Consider the following 15,162-nt stretch of genomic DNA (forward strand, 5'->3'; position numbering starts at 1 on the left):
GCGGCGGGGGGGGGGGGGGGGGGGGGGGTGGAACTGGATGAGCTTTAAGGTCCCTTCCAACCCAAACCAGTCTGTGAGTATGATTCTACTTCTGCTCCTGGGACCTGATTGCTCCCACGTGGATGCAGGTGATGCACCATTTGGAACACTCTGCCATGGTATCTGGTGTGAAACCTCAGGAAGTACAAGTGGCTGTTTTGTGTTGGGAGCACATGGTGCTGGCTGCCTGGCTTGCTGTGGTTTTAGGGAGGTGGTGGGGAGGGTTGGGGCCTGCAGCAGTCATTTTGGCTCTGTTACCCATGTGATTGTTCAGTCTCAGTGCTGCCTTTTGTTTTTGGTATCTAACAGTCCGTTCTCTCTTCTCCCCTGACCCACCACAGAGTTCAACCTTGTAAATACTGTTATTTGTATATACTGTAAATGATGACATCGGTGGGCACTAGCCGAGCCCGGGGGAGCTGGGAGCAGACACAGACACAGAGCCAGACGCAGCACAAGCAGCGGCCGCAGGTAAGGGCAGTGGCCATGGGAAGCAGGTACCTTGTAGGTGGAGACCTGGCACTCCTGCGGGGTCCGGTGCTAACAGTGGGGCCTGGCGAACTCCCCACGTGTCACAAGGTGCTGCTGCCAGAGCCAGGTTAATTGGGCAGCTGCTGACGCTGGGGTTTCCATGTCTGTGCCTCCAAGTGGGAGCTGCTGCTGAGATTTGGTTTTACTTCCATTTGTCCATTCCTCACACACTTTAATGAATGCAAGAAGCCACCTGCAGTGGGTCTTGGTGGTCTGGTGGTGGTAAGATCTGCTCCAAAACAGATACGGTTTGGGTGGCTGCTGCTCATCTGGTGCCATGAGGCCATTCAACAGTATATCCCTTTCTTCCAGACTCCTCTTCTTTCTCCTTTTTCATCTCATTTTCCCTGAAGTTTTCCTTCTCTGACCCTTGTTTGTACCTTCTCTTTGCTATACTGATTCCTTTCCAGAGTTTCCAGAGAACTTGGGGTAGCAGAATGGCCTTTGGAGGATGGTTTGGAAAATTGCCACTCTGACTATGCGCTCTTTCTCTCTCTGATTTCTTTAGGCTACTGCAGAACAGATTCGACTTGCACAGATGATTTCGGACCACAATGATGCTGACTTTGAGGAGAAGGTGAAACAAGTGAGTGTGGAAAATTAAGGTGAACTCTGACAGGAAGGCGAGATCAATATTGGGAGTCCTGTGAATGCTGGGGGCATGGGAGGGACATGTGGCTGCTCACCTGAATTTCCTTGGACTGGCTTCATAAAGTTGTATCATAGCATGGTTTGGGTCAGCAGGGATGTTATATCCAGTTCCACCCCTGTGCTATGGTGATATCTTCCACTATCCCAAGTTGTTCTAAGCTTTGTCCAATCTGGCCTTGAACACTTCCAGGGATGGGGCAGTCACAGCTGCTCTGGGCACCCTGTGACAGGGCCTCGCCACTATCACAGGGAAAAATTCCTTCCTGATATCCCATCTAACCCTGCCCTCTGGCAGTGTGAAGCCATTCCCCCTTGTCCTGGCACTCCAGGCCCTTGTCCAGAGTCCCTCTCCAGCTCTCCTGGAGCCCCTTTAGGCCCTGGAAGGGGCTCTAAGGTCACCCTGGAGCCTTTACTTCTCCAGGCTCAACACCCCCAGCTCTCCCAGCCTGTCTCCAGAGCAGAGGGGCTGCAGCCCCTGGATCATCTCCATGGCCTCCTCTGGACTCGCTTCAGCAGCTCCACGTCCTTCCTGTGCTGGGGCCCCAGAGTTGGAGGCAGCTCTGCAGGGGGCTCTCTTCAGAGCAGAGGGGTGGAATCCCCCCTTCACATGCTGCCCACGCTGCTGGGGAGGAGCCTAGGACAGCATTGGCTTTCTGGGCTCCCAGTGCACATGGCCAGGTCATGTTAACTCACACGCCCAAGTCCTCCTCAGGGCTGCTCTCCATCCATTCTCCCCCAGCTTGTGTTTGTGTTTGGTGTTGCCTTGATGCAGGTGCAGCAACTTCTGTCTTGCTGAACTTTTAGTTTGTTTCTACAGGTAACAGTGTTATCTGAGAAAAGGAGTTTGTAGGTTGGGTCATGGTGAAACAACGGTAACTCAAAAATTCACACCCTCAGTCACTTCTTGTTGAAGAACGTAATTAAGCTGAGAAGGCTGGGGAGATTCCCTAGCCCTTCAATTTTTTGTTGAAGGGTTTCTGGTTTGGGATTCAACTTGCTTGCCTCCTGAGATATCCACAGAAATTTTGGTGCCATCTTGGCTTGGAACATGCTGACCATGGTGTTGTCTTCTCTACAGCTGATCGACATCACAGGCAAGAACCAGGACGAGTGTGTGATTGCTCTGCATGACTGCAACGGAGATGTCAACAGAGCCATCAATGTGCTGCTGGAGGGCAATCCGGACACGGTAGGATTAGGTCCTGTAAATCTGGTGAGGCCTAGTTGAGTGTAACTGCATATTTGGAGGTGAGGCATCCAGTATGTCAAGATAAGGAGAGCCACTATGACTGACTAGTTCCACAGGAGCATGCACAGTGTGACTGTCACCTGGCTGCTGAACGCTGCTCTCTGTGGGCTTGCACAGGCTGTGAGAATGGCCCTAGGCTTGAAGGAATAGAAGAGAAAATGCCCTAAGTAATTTCCTTTCTATTACTTTTGAATTCAAGCAGTTCAACAATAGTACAGTGGCATCTGTATGTGCTTTCACACCATTGAGTGTGAAGGAACTTACCTTTCCCCATGAGGGCTGAGTGACCTGCACTGAAAGGCAGGTGTGTGTCAGCTGTGGTTCCTTTCTGTCAGAGTAACGTGGTTTTGTGTCTCTGGCCCTAAAGATTCACTTCTCAGTGCTGCACCGACTGGCTTCTGTGCTGCTGCCTATGCCACGGTTTCGAGGGCCTTTTTGCTGTTTGTTGTTGTGGAGTTGGGCTTGGCTGCTGTTTCTCATGCAGGTGCTTGTCTCAGGCAAGCTGAGGTCAGCCAAAGAATGAGAGTGCTTGTTTAGGAGGAACCTTCTGCCTGCATGCAGGGCGTCATTCCTTTTGTGACAGACAGCAGAGATGCAAGTTCTGTTACAGCCCAAGAAAAAGCCTACAAATGTCAGATCCTTCCAAACCGCTGCTGATCTCACTTATCCTCCTGGCAGCCTGGTTTGGTTGGAGCCAACTCAACTCTGAGTTGAGGGTCTAAATATCATTTTAGAATATTATGCTTTAGCTCATTTTTTTGCCTGTGATAAGCCCTGGGGGTATGTGGATGAGCTGGACATCTCAGACTATGTTTTGTGTATTGCAGCTGCTCCCCAGTGTCTGGTTCTCTGCTTGGTTTGGCTTCAGCCAAGTTGTGTACAACACACATGTGTGCTCCTCCTTGTCTTTAGAAAGCCCCTTCCGTTGACAACTGAATAAAATAGCTTTTGGAAAATCCTTTTAGAAAAGAGAATGATAGGGATGTGCATTGCTGAGGCACAGCTCAGCCACAACTATATTCTCTTCCACATGTCTTGTGATCAGTGTCTTCTACTCAGAGGACAAACCCCTGGTATCACAGCAATTTAATTGCCTGGAGAAACACATTGCTCATGAGAGTAGCATCCAGGACAGTGTAGCAGCACCTCCTTTATTGGATCAGCAGCACGAGGTCCTGTAGGGTAGGGCCATGGAGAAGCAGGCAAGGGAGCTGGCGGAGGAAGTGCTGGGCTGCCACTGCTCCAGCCCGGTGGCCTTGCAGTCACTGAGTACAGGCAGCCCTTGCACTGCCATTGGTCAAGCACCTTGGAGCTGCTTCTGGCCTGGATCCAGTTTGTGCAGCAATCCCAGAAAGGGGATTTTCTTATAAGAAACAGAGCTGTTAATTGCTTGGGTGCTCTGATGCTGAAAGCAGCTTACCTGCTGAGCTAGTTAGTGATAATGTACTGTATTTCAAACAGTAAAGGAGCAGGTATGATCTTAGCATTGGATTAGATTTGGTTAAAAAAATGTTTACTTGGAATACTGTAATTTTAAAGTTTATTTCTGAGCCAGATACCTATGGAGAAAGACTTTGGAAGCCTTGGGTTTGATGGCAGTTTGTGCCACTATGTTGTTGAGGTTTTTGTCACTGTCCCTACATGCTGCCATTCAAACCCAGCTGTTGATTTGTCTGCCAGTTGTGTTTTCAGGTGATTGTCAATGACTTAAGACTGTTTTTAATAGTTCCAACAGTGTGCAGCATCAGTTTAAGGGTATGAAACCACTGCAACTGTCAGAAAATACATGGGTGCAGGCCCACGGCAGTGAGCTGGAGGCATACTTAATGTTTTGCAGTTGAACTTGCCTGTTGGATAAATTCTATGATGTTTCTCTCCATCTGAGCTGATGTTTAGGGGAGGGGTTTTGTTAATCACTTTGCATCTATGGAAAACTTACCCCAAATGTTGACTGCATATCACTGTGAAACATTTACCTGGGTTATTCTGAGAGCTCCTGGTGACCTGTGTGAAACGGCAGGCTTTTTTTCCCCTAAGCAAGGTAAATTTATCCATGCTTTGAACTCCAGAAGTATCATGCCCTCTCTATTGAAGAATTTTAGTAGATCTTTGCAGAAGTAGAATAACTCATCTCCTGTTACCTCAAACTGCATGCCAGTCAACTGTAGGAAAGCGTGGCTTGAAGGAAGATGATGTGCTGTGTGTAGGCCAATAGACTCCTTAAAAAAAAAAATTGGTCTGGAAACCATTTTTGCAGAGACCCCCATTACATTCTCTGTAGCATGTTTAAGTCTTTGTGTACTTGCAGCTTTCATTGATCAAACTGTGATTAATTTCTTTCCCCTCTGCAAACCTTCAGCATTCCTGGGAAATGGTTGGGAAGAAGAAGGGTGTCTCAGGACAGAAGGAGAGTGGACAGACAGAACCCAGTGAAGAAAGCAAAGAAAACCGGGATCGGGAGCGGGATTTCAGCAGACGACGTGGTGGGCTGCCGAGGCGAGGGCGAGGTGCCACCCGTGGAAGAGAGTGTATGGACCTGCCCTTTATTAAACCCCAAACTCTCAGCCCAAAGCACTCTGTGCTGCATAACAGCTGTCAGTAAAGCTTTTCAGGCAGACACATCTGTGAGGAAAACCGTGTGTGTGTGGATCTGTGTAATGCTCCCCTGTCTGAGATGATTCTTTGGGTGATGCCCTCACTTAACCATCAGCTTAAATCAAAAGTTCAGGGAGCATGTGGTGATGTGGTCCCCCACACAGCCACTGCATTTTGGGGTTTGAGGTCTGGTTTGAGTATCCCCCCTAAAGCAGGATGAGTCTTGAAATTGTCTTTGCATTGTTCTGTCTTTCAGTTCGGGGCCAGGAAAATGGGCTAGATGGTGGTAAGAGTGGAGGATCTTCTGGAAGAGGCACGGAAAGAGGGAGGCGGGGACGTGGCCGAGGCCGAGGTACACACGGGATGTGAGGTCCAAGGGGGTGGGAGGAGAGGAATGACATCAGTGTATCTATCTCCCATGAGGTTCCAAAGCCTCTTTTATGGGAGGAATTGCCAAACTGAAAGTATGCACTTGATGTTTCTGTTCTCAGGCTTACTTTTAGTGCCTACATGTTGCATTCCTATCCTAAAGATGCTAGAAACAGCACCCAGTTCTTGCATCCCATTTGCAGAGTTAGAAAAAAAATTGTGCTTTATTACAGAGGTGGGAAGTTAAAAAACTCAAGGTTGACTATTTTAGCAGGTGGGCCAATGGCTATTAGTAACAGAACCTGCATCCTCATCATTCTTGCACATGTACCTGAGCACCACCACTGGCTTGGGCTTTAAATACTTGGGGCAGAAATTAATCTTACCCCAAAATCTGCTGCTTAGGAATTGTAGCCAAGGTCACATACTGCAGAAATCAGAACCTGGGGTCCAGTGCTTACAGCCAGCTGGAAAGCTCACCTGAGCCTGGAATGATGCATTGCTAATTGTGCTGCCAGCCAGCTGAGGTCCCTCCCATACATGGAAAGATGTTCATGGCAATCCCATCAACCCAGGAAGATCCTCTCCACTTTCATATTTTGGGCATCAGAACTCTGTGTCTTGTTGAAGTGTTTCTTTCCCAGTGATGTAGAGCCAAGGGACTAGCAGTGTGTGTGTGTGTATTTACAGGTGGCTCTGGACGGCGAGGGGGAAGATTTTCTGCCCAAGGCATGGGGTAAGCTTCACTGACCCAAACCACAGCAAAAATATAAAAGTCTGTGCATGGATAGCACTGTTTGTGTCAGTCATTTCTGTTCCCATTTTCCTTTTTTTTTGTTGTTGTTAATAAGGCCCAAACTGCATCATAGTAACTTAAATTTGGGATGGCTGGTGTAGCTGAAGCATCTCTCTGCTGAGAGAGCTGCCTTGTGAGATGTGTTATGGTCTGAATAAAATCAATTCCTTTCAAAATGCTTTGACCGAGTGAACTTTTCCATCCTTGTATTTCTTACAGAACTTTCAACCCAGCTGACTATGCCGAGCCGGCCAGCACGGATGAGAACTACGGGAATAGCAACAACAACACGTGGAACAACACTGGGAGCTTTGAGCCAGATGATGGCACAAGTAAGTGTCTTCATGTGTGTGTGCGCTGGTTTGTGTTGAGTGGATTTTGCATCCATCCAGTTGCAATGAGGACATTCTAGGCAGGTCTTAGGCTCAGGGATGGAGGAACGGGTTGTTGGTTCAGAGATGGATTTCGGTGACTCTGACACTTTGCACATTGGAAATGGGAGCTGGATGACTGCTCCAGGTTGAGCTTGTGGGTGCTGTTGCCCAAGAGAGGCACAGGAACACTCACCTCTATTTGTTTTCCTGTGGAAACCATGCTACTGTTTGGAAAAGTGTTTTTTGTAAACTGTAGTGTGATAAGCAGATCCCAGATCTCCCAGTGTTGGGTGCATCCTCCAGAGCATATTTCTTGGAGTCAGATGTATTGCTCTTGATTTTGATACTGGGAGCATTCTTTCTTTCATGGTCATCTTGCTCAAACCATGGTGGGATAGGACTTGCTTACAGAAACGAGCTGAAAGCAATTCTTCTTCCTTCCCTGTTTGAACCAAACGTGGGTGGTTCTGAACACCCAGCTTCCCCTGCACATTCTCCCACATTGGAAAATTGTTGCTCTGGGTTTTGTTTCACGTACGCACAATATTGAGCCACAGGTGAACTCAGATTTTGCAGTGTGCTAATGGGACAGTCACAGTCCTTGACTGTAAGTGGCCTATTGGGAGGGACTCATTGGTGGTTTTGTTGTCTTTTTTATGGAGCAATCTTGCACCACTGCAAAGTCAAACTATTTTTCCACAATTACTGAATGTTGAAGTAAATAACACATCTTGGGTGTTAGAAGCATCCACACCTGTGTTAATGATGCTTTAGGCCACTTCCATACTTCTTGGTTTTGCTGGAAAACTGATAGGTTTGGAAAGAGAGAATTAAAGTCCCATAAACTGGGGTACCTTTTACTTCATACTGTTAGTGTCAGGGAGAGGGGTGGGGATGGTTCGTTTGTGTTTTCATGGATTTTGTTTGGGTTTTGGGTTTTGTTTGGTTTTTTCCCTTCTGAAAACAGCTGTTGTGGAAGGAGGGTGTTCTTGTGAAACACCAGCAGACAGAGTGATCACCTTGGCAGCTGAGAAGGGGTTTTAAATACCAGAGGGAGTAGTGTGGGAATGTGTTAGGGGCAGTGGGTGTGCTTGCCTCCTCAGAAAAAGGGATGAGAATGGACAAGCTCTGTGTGCTGGAAGTTTAACTGTCTAGTGGGAGCAGGTTTGTGCATGGATGGTTTTCTTTTTCCTGTGTTGGTGTTTGGTGGAATAAAGTGGGCTAGAGTGTGGTTAGGGGGAACTGAAGATTTTTCTAATGAACAGCTCAAATTTGTTCTAGTACTACAATACAGCTGTAAAGTTTATTATGCAATTCAACTGGTCACCTGTGTTGTGTGTAGTTGTTTTGTTTCCATTTTAGTAGCCACAGGCATCTCTTTAAATTAATAATATCCACAGGTACAATGTGACTGGTGTACATGGGGGCAATGAAACTCACCTTCACTTCTTTAAGTCAAAATTTCACCGGTTGTCTTTCTTTTTCTTTTTTTTTTTTTTTTTTTGTTTCAGGACTTGATTTCATTGGGGGTGAGGGGTCAAATTATCCCCGAAAATTTGACACTGCTCCTGGTACGATACATCCAGGTGCACTAACTGCCCCGGATACCTTTACTTTATAGCTTTTTTAAAACAATCTGAAATATCTGTGGATATGTCATTCTTCTCTCTCTTAATTTGTTCATTTTAATTAATATTTGACGTTTGTTCTGGCTGTGCTTTTACTAACGCTGACACCTTGAATGTAAATTGGGAGAGGCTAACACCAATTCCTGTGGATTATGCAAATTTTAACTTCAGCCATTGCTTCTCAATGCCAGAGCAGCTCTGTGTCCGCTGCACAGAGTATCCCACCCGAGGGCAGGAAGTGTGAGGCAGCTCAGTCATATTCCTTTTGTCTCACATCCTGAAAGCTGTGACTTGCTGTTGTCCCTGTGCCATTCCCCTGGTCTCCCTGCTGTCCCTGCTTAGGGTCACAACACAGCTGCAAGGGCAGTTGGTCTGGCTGAACTCTCTCTGTGCTTTGCCTCCACTTATGGCTGCTGCTGGGTGAGCAGTGCCTAATGGCTGCTCTGGCTTGCTCAGACTGCCTGGCTGCTCCTCTTTGCCTCCCTGCAGTTGGAGATGATGTTGGATTTTGAGATGACAGGGATGCTTGATGGCAAAGCTGCTCCGTGCCTGGCCACTTGGTTTCCTGCTCTTACACCATTATACCTTAGGAGGCCAAGAGATGCCCGTGAGATATCAGTTTGCCTTATCTCTATAGAATTCCATTGGTGTCCATAATAAGGCCAACATCGTGTTTTAGCTGTCTCCTCCATCTAACCTGAGATCTTGAAGTTGAGGCTAAGGGACCTTCTAGAAGAACTTGCCACTTGACTCTTGAAGGAGGAGAAGTGTTGAGGCCGAGAGTGTCTCTTGCAAGGACCCAAAGGCAGGCAGACATGTGGAGTGCTTCTGCTGTGTTGGAGCATTTCCTGGTTCTCACCTCAGGGTTGTCAATCTTTAACTTCCCCAGGCAGCACAAGGCCATCTGCCCCAGCACTGCCATTGTGGTTTTGCTGCCCTTTGGCTTTGTTTGGATTAACATTCCTTCGAGGTGCAGAGTGGTGGCCTTTGGGTCTGTTGCCTTCCCAGTGCAGGGTGCCAAGCCTGGATCCAGTCCTTGAGAGGCTGGGGCTGTGGGAGGAGCAAGCTGAGTCTCTTATCTCCCAGCTTAAAACTAAGAAAGAGCATATTTGGGGAGGGATGTGAAAAACTTGGAGACACAAGGGGATTTTTTTTTTCCTTAACCACATTCATATTTGCACATGTTGTTGGCTTAATTTTATTTTCTCCTCTTTTTTTTTTTTTTTCTTTGCTTTGAGGAGCTTAAAGACCAGCAGCTCTTTGAAGGGCTTTCTGAAAGCAGAGAGGAAGGCTTCCTGTTCAGAAGACCATCCTTCTGAAATGGTGTTAGAAGGCTCAGGGTATTGCTTGTGTTGCAGCTCTCCCCTTCAAAAGAGCTTGATGGAGAGTGATGCAGTTGCTTTCTTTAAAAAAACTTCCCATGCTGTGCTAGTTGGGAGCTTTCTGGAGAGTTCCTGGTGAATACCTGGTTATACATTGCAGGTCTTTGATTCTCCATCTGCCCCTTTGTGTGTAGGGAGCTCGAGCTGTGCTGAGTCAGTGTCCAGTATTTGAGGAGTAGACTTGCTGGGAAAGCCCTGTCAATGGCTGCTCTTAATCTGCAGGGTTTCCTTCTGCTTTTAGTGCTGCTTTGCTTTTCTTCTTATTTTCCCCAAACAAACAAGACTTAAGAGTCCTATGCTGTGTTCCTGCATGCACAAACTCTTCTTGGGGCAGCTCTCCTGTCTTCCTGCTCTCTGGGCCAGCTGCAGGTACATTCAGCTCCTACTTTACCTCTTGGGTAAGGCTTGGGCTAGAATGATCCTCCTGATCCATGGAAATCTGGAAAGCAGCCTTCCCACTACTGCTGTGAGGGCACCAAAAATCTAAGGATTGGGGAAATTTAGGTTTCTAAACTGCAGATGTGTTTTGCATTGAACATGTTGATGGTTCTGGCTGTGGAGGAAGGGGTAGTGTGCCTTAAGACTCCTGGTGTTCTGGCAAGTGATATTGTATTAATATCTGTATTTCAAACTTGAATATAGAAAAAAGTAAATCCTGGGAGACTTCTTGAATTAGCCCAACTAGTCAAACAAAACAAAAAAGTAATGAAAAAAGAATAATTCACTGTTAGTTATTTCATGCACTAAATCCCCCAGTTCTAGACAAGTGGTTGTTTAAATACACACTTAAAGTCTACATGGGGAGATCTGTGTCCTGCAGAAGAACTCAGAATGTTCTCCTTCCCCACGTGCTGTGTTTTATGCTGTAAAAGAGCTGATACCAACTTGTTCCATCCAGTAAGTGTCTTTAGGATTAACCCTGTAGGCACTCTCAAATTTCGTTGATCTGGTTTGTGTGGACTGAAAACAAGCTGCACAAAATGGGGCTGACTTTATGCTCTGAGATTTTTGGGGATGTGAAAGCTCCTGCTCTCTTCCCAAACCGAATTTTAGTTGTTAAATGGAGTCTGAAACTAGCACATAATATTCAAAATACAGAGGTTAAACTGTGATGGAAATGAGAGCTGGAACAAGTTGAAAATGCAGCCAGGCAAAACTCTTACTTTCTGGTAAATTTTGCTCGCTTAAATTGCGCTGTGTTGGATTGCAGCTGAGGTTTTTCCCAATTTTTTCCTTGGTACTTCAAGCTGCACACTTTGAGCATATCTCTGAAGCTGGTCACAGAAAATGCAGGAACTGCTTAGTCCCTTAAATTTTCTTTTCTGAATCGCATTTGCCTTTGCACAGGAGGTTCTGGTGGGCTGAGGTTTCAAGACTTTTTTTGTCAGGGGAAAGATGAGTCATGGGAATGGCTCAGTTATCCTTAAGTTTTATAGAAACTTGAGGTTTACCTGGGTGGTGAGATCCTGTGCCAGAGCTGGCAGGAGGCCCATGAGGGAGGTGCTCTGTCCGAGCTGCTGGGGTAACACTGAGTGCTTGCGGGTGCACAAACCTACAGCTACTGCAGTACGAGGGGAAGTCAGGAAAGTGGCACAAGGAGGCTGGGGACGATGCTGGGACTTCCTTGCGAAGCCCAGCTCCCCTTTTGGGTGTTGGGAGGGTGTGCGTTGCCCTATCTGCCAACCCCCAGTGGTCCCTCTTTTTCAGCCCAGCCTGCGCCAGCAAGGCAGAGGCAATCCCATCACGGTACTGTGACCATAAAGCCTGGGTTGAGGTTGACTGCTTTAACTTGTCTGATTGGCAAATAGAAGTCCTCCTGGCTGCCTGCAAAGCTCCCCAGTGCTCCCCCAGCTGTTGGAGGTAGAGCTTTTATGCATGCATAACTTCTGTACCTGTTGTTGTCCTTGTAGGTGCATGGAGGGCAGCGACAGAAGAATGGGGCACGGAGGACTGGAATGAAGATGTAGGTATTTTCCAAACCCATCTCCTCTGTGCATCTGCCAGCATCTGCTGTCCTGTCTGTACACACAGAGCTGCCAGGGCAGCTCAAAGCCCATTCTCCCCAAACTGTGGACAGAACCCCAGCCAGGCTCCCAGCTCTGGGAGCTATGATGAATAAGTAATTGTCGCAGCTTCTACAGGATATGTGTAATAGAGCTTGTCATAGGAGCCCAAGACAAGAATAGATCTCCTGGGCTATTGAGGCTGATCCTCTCATTTCCTGTAACTGCAAGATGGAATTCTTCCAAAAATTGGCCTGACTCCACACAGGACTCTTGCTCCACTCCTCTGGTGGAATGGCAGTTGGGGAAGGTTTGCCTTTGATCACACCAGCAGCAATTTCATGGTTTCATGCACATCATGTGCCTCTGCTGGTCTTTGTGATTTGGATGGAAAAGAAGCTCTTGACTTTACCTTCTGACATGCTCTTTGGTGTGTCTCACCACCTTCTCTACCTGATGTCTCCTTCAGGGGAGAATGGGCACTGTTAGCACCTCCTGTTAATGCCTATCTATGAGTTCCTTCTGAAATGGGCTTCAGTCTCTCCAAATCAAGGAAGGACTTCTGTTCCTGCAGATGGGAGCAGGGTTGGGCTTTTTTAGTAAGATTGTTAGTTTTGTGTGCTCATTTTGGCTCAGCCCACAGAATGGGGAAGCACGGGAAGCATTTGCTTTCCAGGCACCACCTGAGGGAAGCACTACTGCTGTGTTTGGAGATATGAGCAGCTTTTCTTTGTTCAGTCAGGTCTCTGCTAAAAGGGAGCCTCTGAGAGCATTTCTTCCCTTCAGTGTGTGTGAGGTGCTCCCAGGAGTTCTGGATTTACTTTTTAAACTCTGGCAGTTCAGTTTGTGGCAGCTCCTCAGTCTGGAATAGAAGCTGTTCATGTTCAGATATGTTCCAGGCTAAATCACAGGTCGTCACTAACCCTCCACCAATATTTGAGCAATGTTATTTTCCCTTCCACAGCTGAAGTAGATCTGTTGGTCAGATCATCCAAGTGAGCCCAGATCACTGGAAGCTTAGCTATGGGTCCAAAGTTTCTCCTTGGCTTTGCTACCAGTGCTTGCACCTACCTGTGCAGGGGCTTTTGCAGGTCTGTGCTGCATGCCATTGACTCAGAGCAACAGCCCAAAGTCCCAGCAGTCTTAGGGGATTTGTGGACTATGGGAAATTTGTAGAAGGATTTGAGAGGGTTTTTTTTCACTGGCAGGTGATTTGTGCGCTTGCCTGAGAAGAAACAAATGAAATAGAAGCTGATTCTGATGGGAGCCAAATGCTAGAGAAGTTTCAGTCTAAGCACTTGAATTTCTTGAGTTTTTCTGTGGCTCTTTGTCTCAAATGTTCATGTGCTTTGTGTCATAGGCACTGTTATGAGGTGCTGTTCTCACTTTTGGATTCTTTTTTCCTTTTTTATCTTTCAGCTGTCAGAGACGAAGATTTTCACAGCCTCCAATGTGTCTTCAGTGCCTCTGCCTGCTGAGAATGTGACAATCACTGCTGGACAAAGGTGAGAGCCAATGGTCATGCTGTTTACCTGGGAAAAGTAGCTCATGAGTCTTGGAGCAATTTGCCATCTTCAACTAAACCTTACTAGCTAGCTAAAATGCAGCAGCTCTAAATGAGATGAGATGGGGTGGATTTAAGTGGAAGGGTTGACTTAGGGGTTTTTGGATCTTAATCCTGGATTAGATTTTCCTAGGCTCTATTGCTGGTTCTTCAGGTTTGGGGGCATTTTGCTGTGTTAAATTAATGTAGAACATGGTTTAAAATCAAAGGCCATGCAGAGTCTTGCTTGGTCAGTCTGTCTTTGAGGTTGCTGCTGGCAGTTGTGAGTTAATGTTCTGCAGATTCCTTCAATTTGTAAAGTAAAAGCTGTGAGGCTGGAGGGGGAATACTGTTCTAGTGGAAGTGGGAGCTTCTGGTAACCTCAGTGGGTCTTTGTCTACCCAGAATTGATCTCGCAGTCCTGCTAGGAAAGACACCCTCTTCCATGGAGAATGAGTCAACAAACCTGGAGTCATCCCAGACTCCTTCCCTGGCACAGCCCCTGGTGTTCAGCAATTCTAAGCAGAGTGCTCTAACCCAGCCTGCTTCTGGAAACTCCTTCTCTCACCACAGCATGGTAAGGAGATGCTGGTTCTGCCAGTGGTGTTTGGCTGAGGTTGCTTATCCCCTGTTGTTCTGTCTGTTTGGGTAATACAGGAAGTAAAGTCCTGACACTTGCTCCCTGCTTGGGGCTGGTAGAGCCAAATAATTTGCTAGTCTGCTTTAAAAGCAGTGGCCTGAAGTTCATTGTTCAATTTGAAATAATTGGGATAATTCCTCCCCTGCTGCCCTTGTCAGATTTGCAAAACACACTTCTTTCCTGCTTAAAGGAAAGGAAAAGCTCTTTTGGTCCAGGGCTTGCAGTTCCAACAATTTGAGAAACAGAGCTGGTTGGGAACTGGTATGGTATGGAATGCTGGCATCCACTGACAGGAGAAGGAAGGAGACATTGAGTCAGAGTCAGGGATGGGCATAGACCTGGGCAGATGCTGCTTTGTGTAACTTTAGCAGAAAGAAATAAAAATTGTTTACTTAATGGTGAGATAGTTGAGGAAAGATTTTCATATTAACTATAAAGGCAAGATCTCCTGGTGTTTCTATTCTAGTGTAATTGAATGCATGAGAATAATTTAGTACATTTTTTAAAGATCCTGTCTGTTAATTTCCCTTGTAATCCTCTGTGGCACTGTACCATGGCATGGGTTGGGCAAGAGATGAGCATACCTGTGCTCACACACGGTGGAGGCTGGGAAAGAAACATGAGCCCTTCCTGCCAGCAGCGGGTGTGTGTTCGGAGCTCAAGAGTGTTAAGCTGAGGCACCCAGTGAGAAGCAGCAGGGTACAGTGTGTTTGGCCTTATGTAAGGGATGCACCTGTCCTCTGAGCCCAAGCCATGGGACATGCTGACTTTTTCTCCTTGCTGAAATTGCAGGTGAGCATGTTGGGGAAGGGGTTTGGAGATGTCGGGGAGGCCAAAGGCAGCAGTACTACAGGGTCACAGTTCCTGGAGCAGTTCAAGACAGCCCAGGCACTGGCTCAGCTGGCAGCTCAGCACACCCAGCCTGCTGGGAGCACCACTGCTGCTTCCTGGGACATGGGATCCACCACACAGACCTCGTCTCTGGTGCAGTACGGTAAGGAAAAGCAGCGCGGCTCCCCAGAGGGGAGGGAATGTGTTCTCCCAGAACTGCAGGGCACGCTGTGGGCAGCGGTGGGAGGGGTTCAGCAAACCAATTTAGCTGAGCTGAAAAAATTAAAAGAGCCGTGGATGAGACTAAAATGTAATAGTGCGTGTGAGTCTCTCCTTGTTCCTTTTATACTTGAAACAGTTGAATCTGTCATTCCAGACAGTTTCAGGGCCAGGGATCTGGTGTTCCTGAGCCTCTCAGAGTGTGCAGAACTAATTCCTGGTGTAAAGCTGTGCCAGAAAAAGGTCTGAAAGGGCACCTCTGGAGAATAGCTCCCATATACAAACTCTTGTTACTCTCCTCTCCCTGCTGAA

General features: G+C 47.2%; 1 protein-coding gene across 11 annotated transcripts in view; it reads left to right on the forward strand.

Moving 5' to 3' along the window:
* Nucleotides 1-35: 35 nt before the first annotated feature.
* Nucleotides 36-15,162, forward strand: part of UBAP2L (ubiquitin associated protein 2 like) — a 26,372-nt gene continuing 11,245 nt past the window's right edge. For 2 of the 11 annotated variants that reach the window (XM_017727937.1, XM_017727939.1), the window contains exons 1-12: nt 36-510; nt 1,079-1,156; nt 2,300-2,434; nt 4,830-4,998; nt 5,322-5,417; nt 6,125-6,170; nt 6,450-6,562; nt 8,116-8,190; nt 11,525-11,577; nt 13,037-13,122; nt 13,566-13,737; nt 14,593-14,794. In XM_017727937.1, the coding sequence (XP_017583426.1) occupies nt 421-510; nt 1,079-1,156; nt 2,300-2,434; nt 4,830-4,998; nt 5,322-5,417; nt 6,125-6,170; nt 6,450-6,562; nt 8,116-8,190; nt 11,525-11,577; nt 13,037-13,122; nt 13,566-13,737; nt 14,593-14,794 (1,315 nt within the window). In that variant the 5' untranslated portion in view covers nt 36-420. The remainder of the gene's footprint in view (nt 511-1,078; nt 1,157-2,299; nt 2,435-4,829; nt 4,999-5,321; nt 5,418-6,124; nt 6,171-6,449; nt 6,563-8,115; nt 8,191-11,524; nt 11,578-13,036; nt 13,123-13,565; nt 13,738-14,592; nt 14,795-15,162) is intronic. The other 9 variants (XM_017727942.1, XM_008628747.2, XM_017727938.1 and 6 more) reach the window with 8 other exon arrangements.

This window comes from Corvus brachyrhynchos, unplaced genomic scaffold (assembly GCF_000691975.1).
Source record: "Corvus brachyrhynchos isolate BGI_N302 unplaced genomic scaffold, ASM69197v1 scaffold122, whole genome shotgun sequence".
Taxonomy (NCBI): Eukaryota; Metazoa; Chordata; class Aves; order Passeriformes; family Corvidae; genus Corvus; species Corvus brachyrhynchos.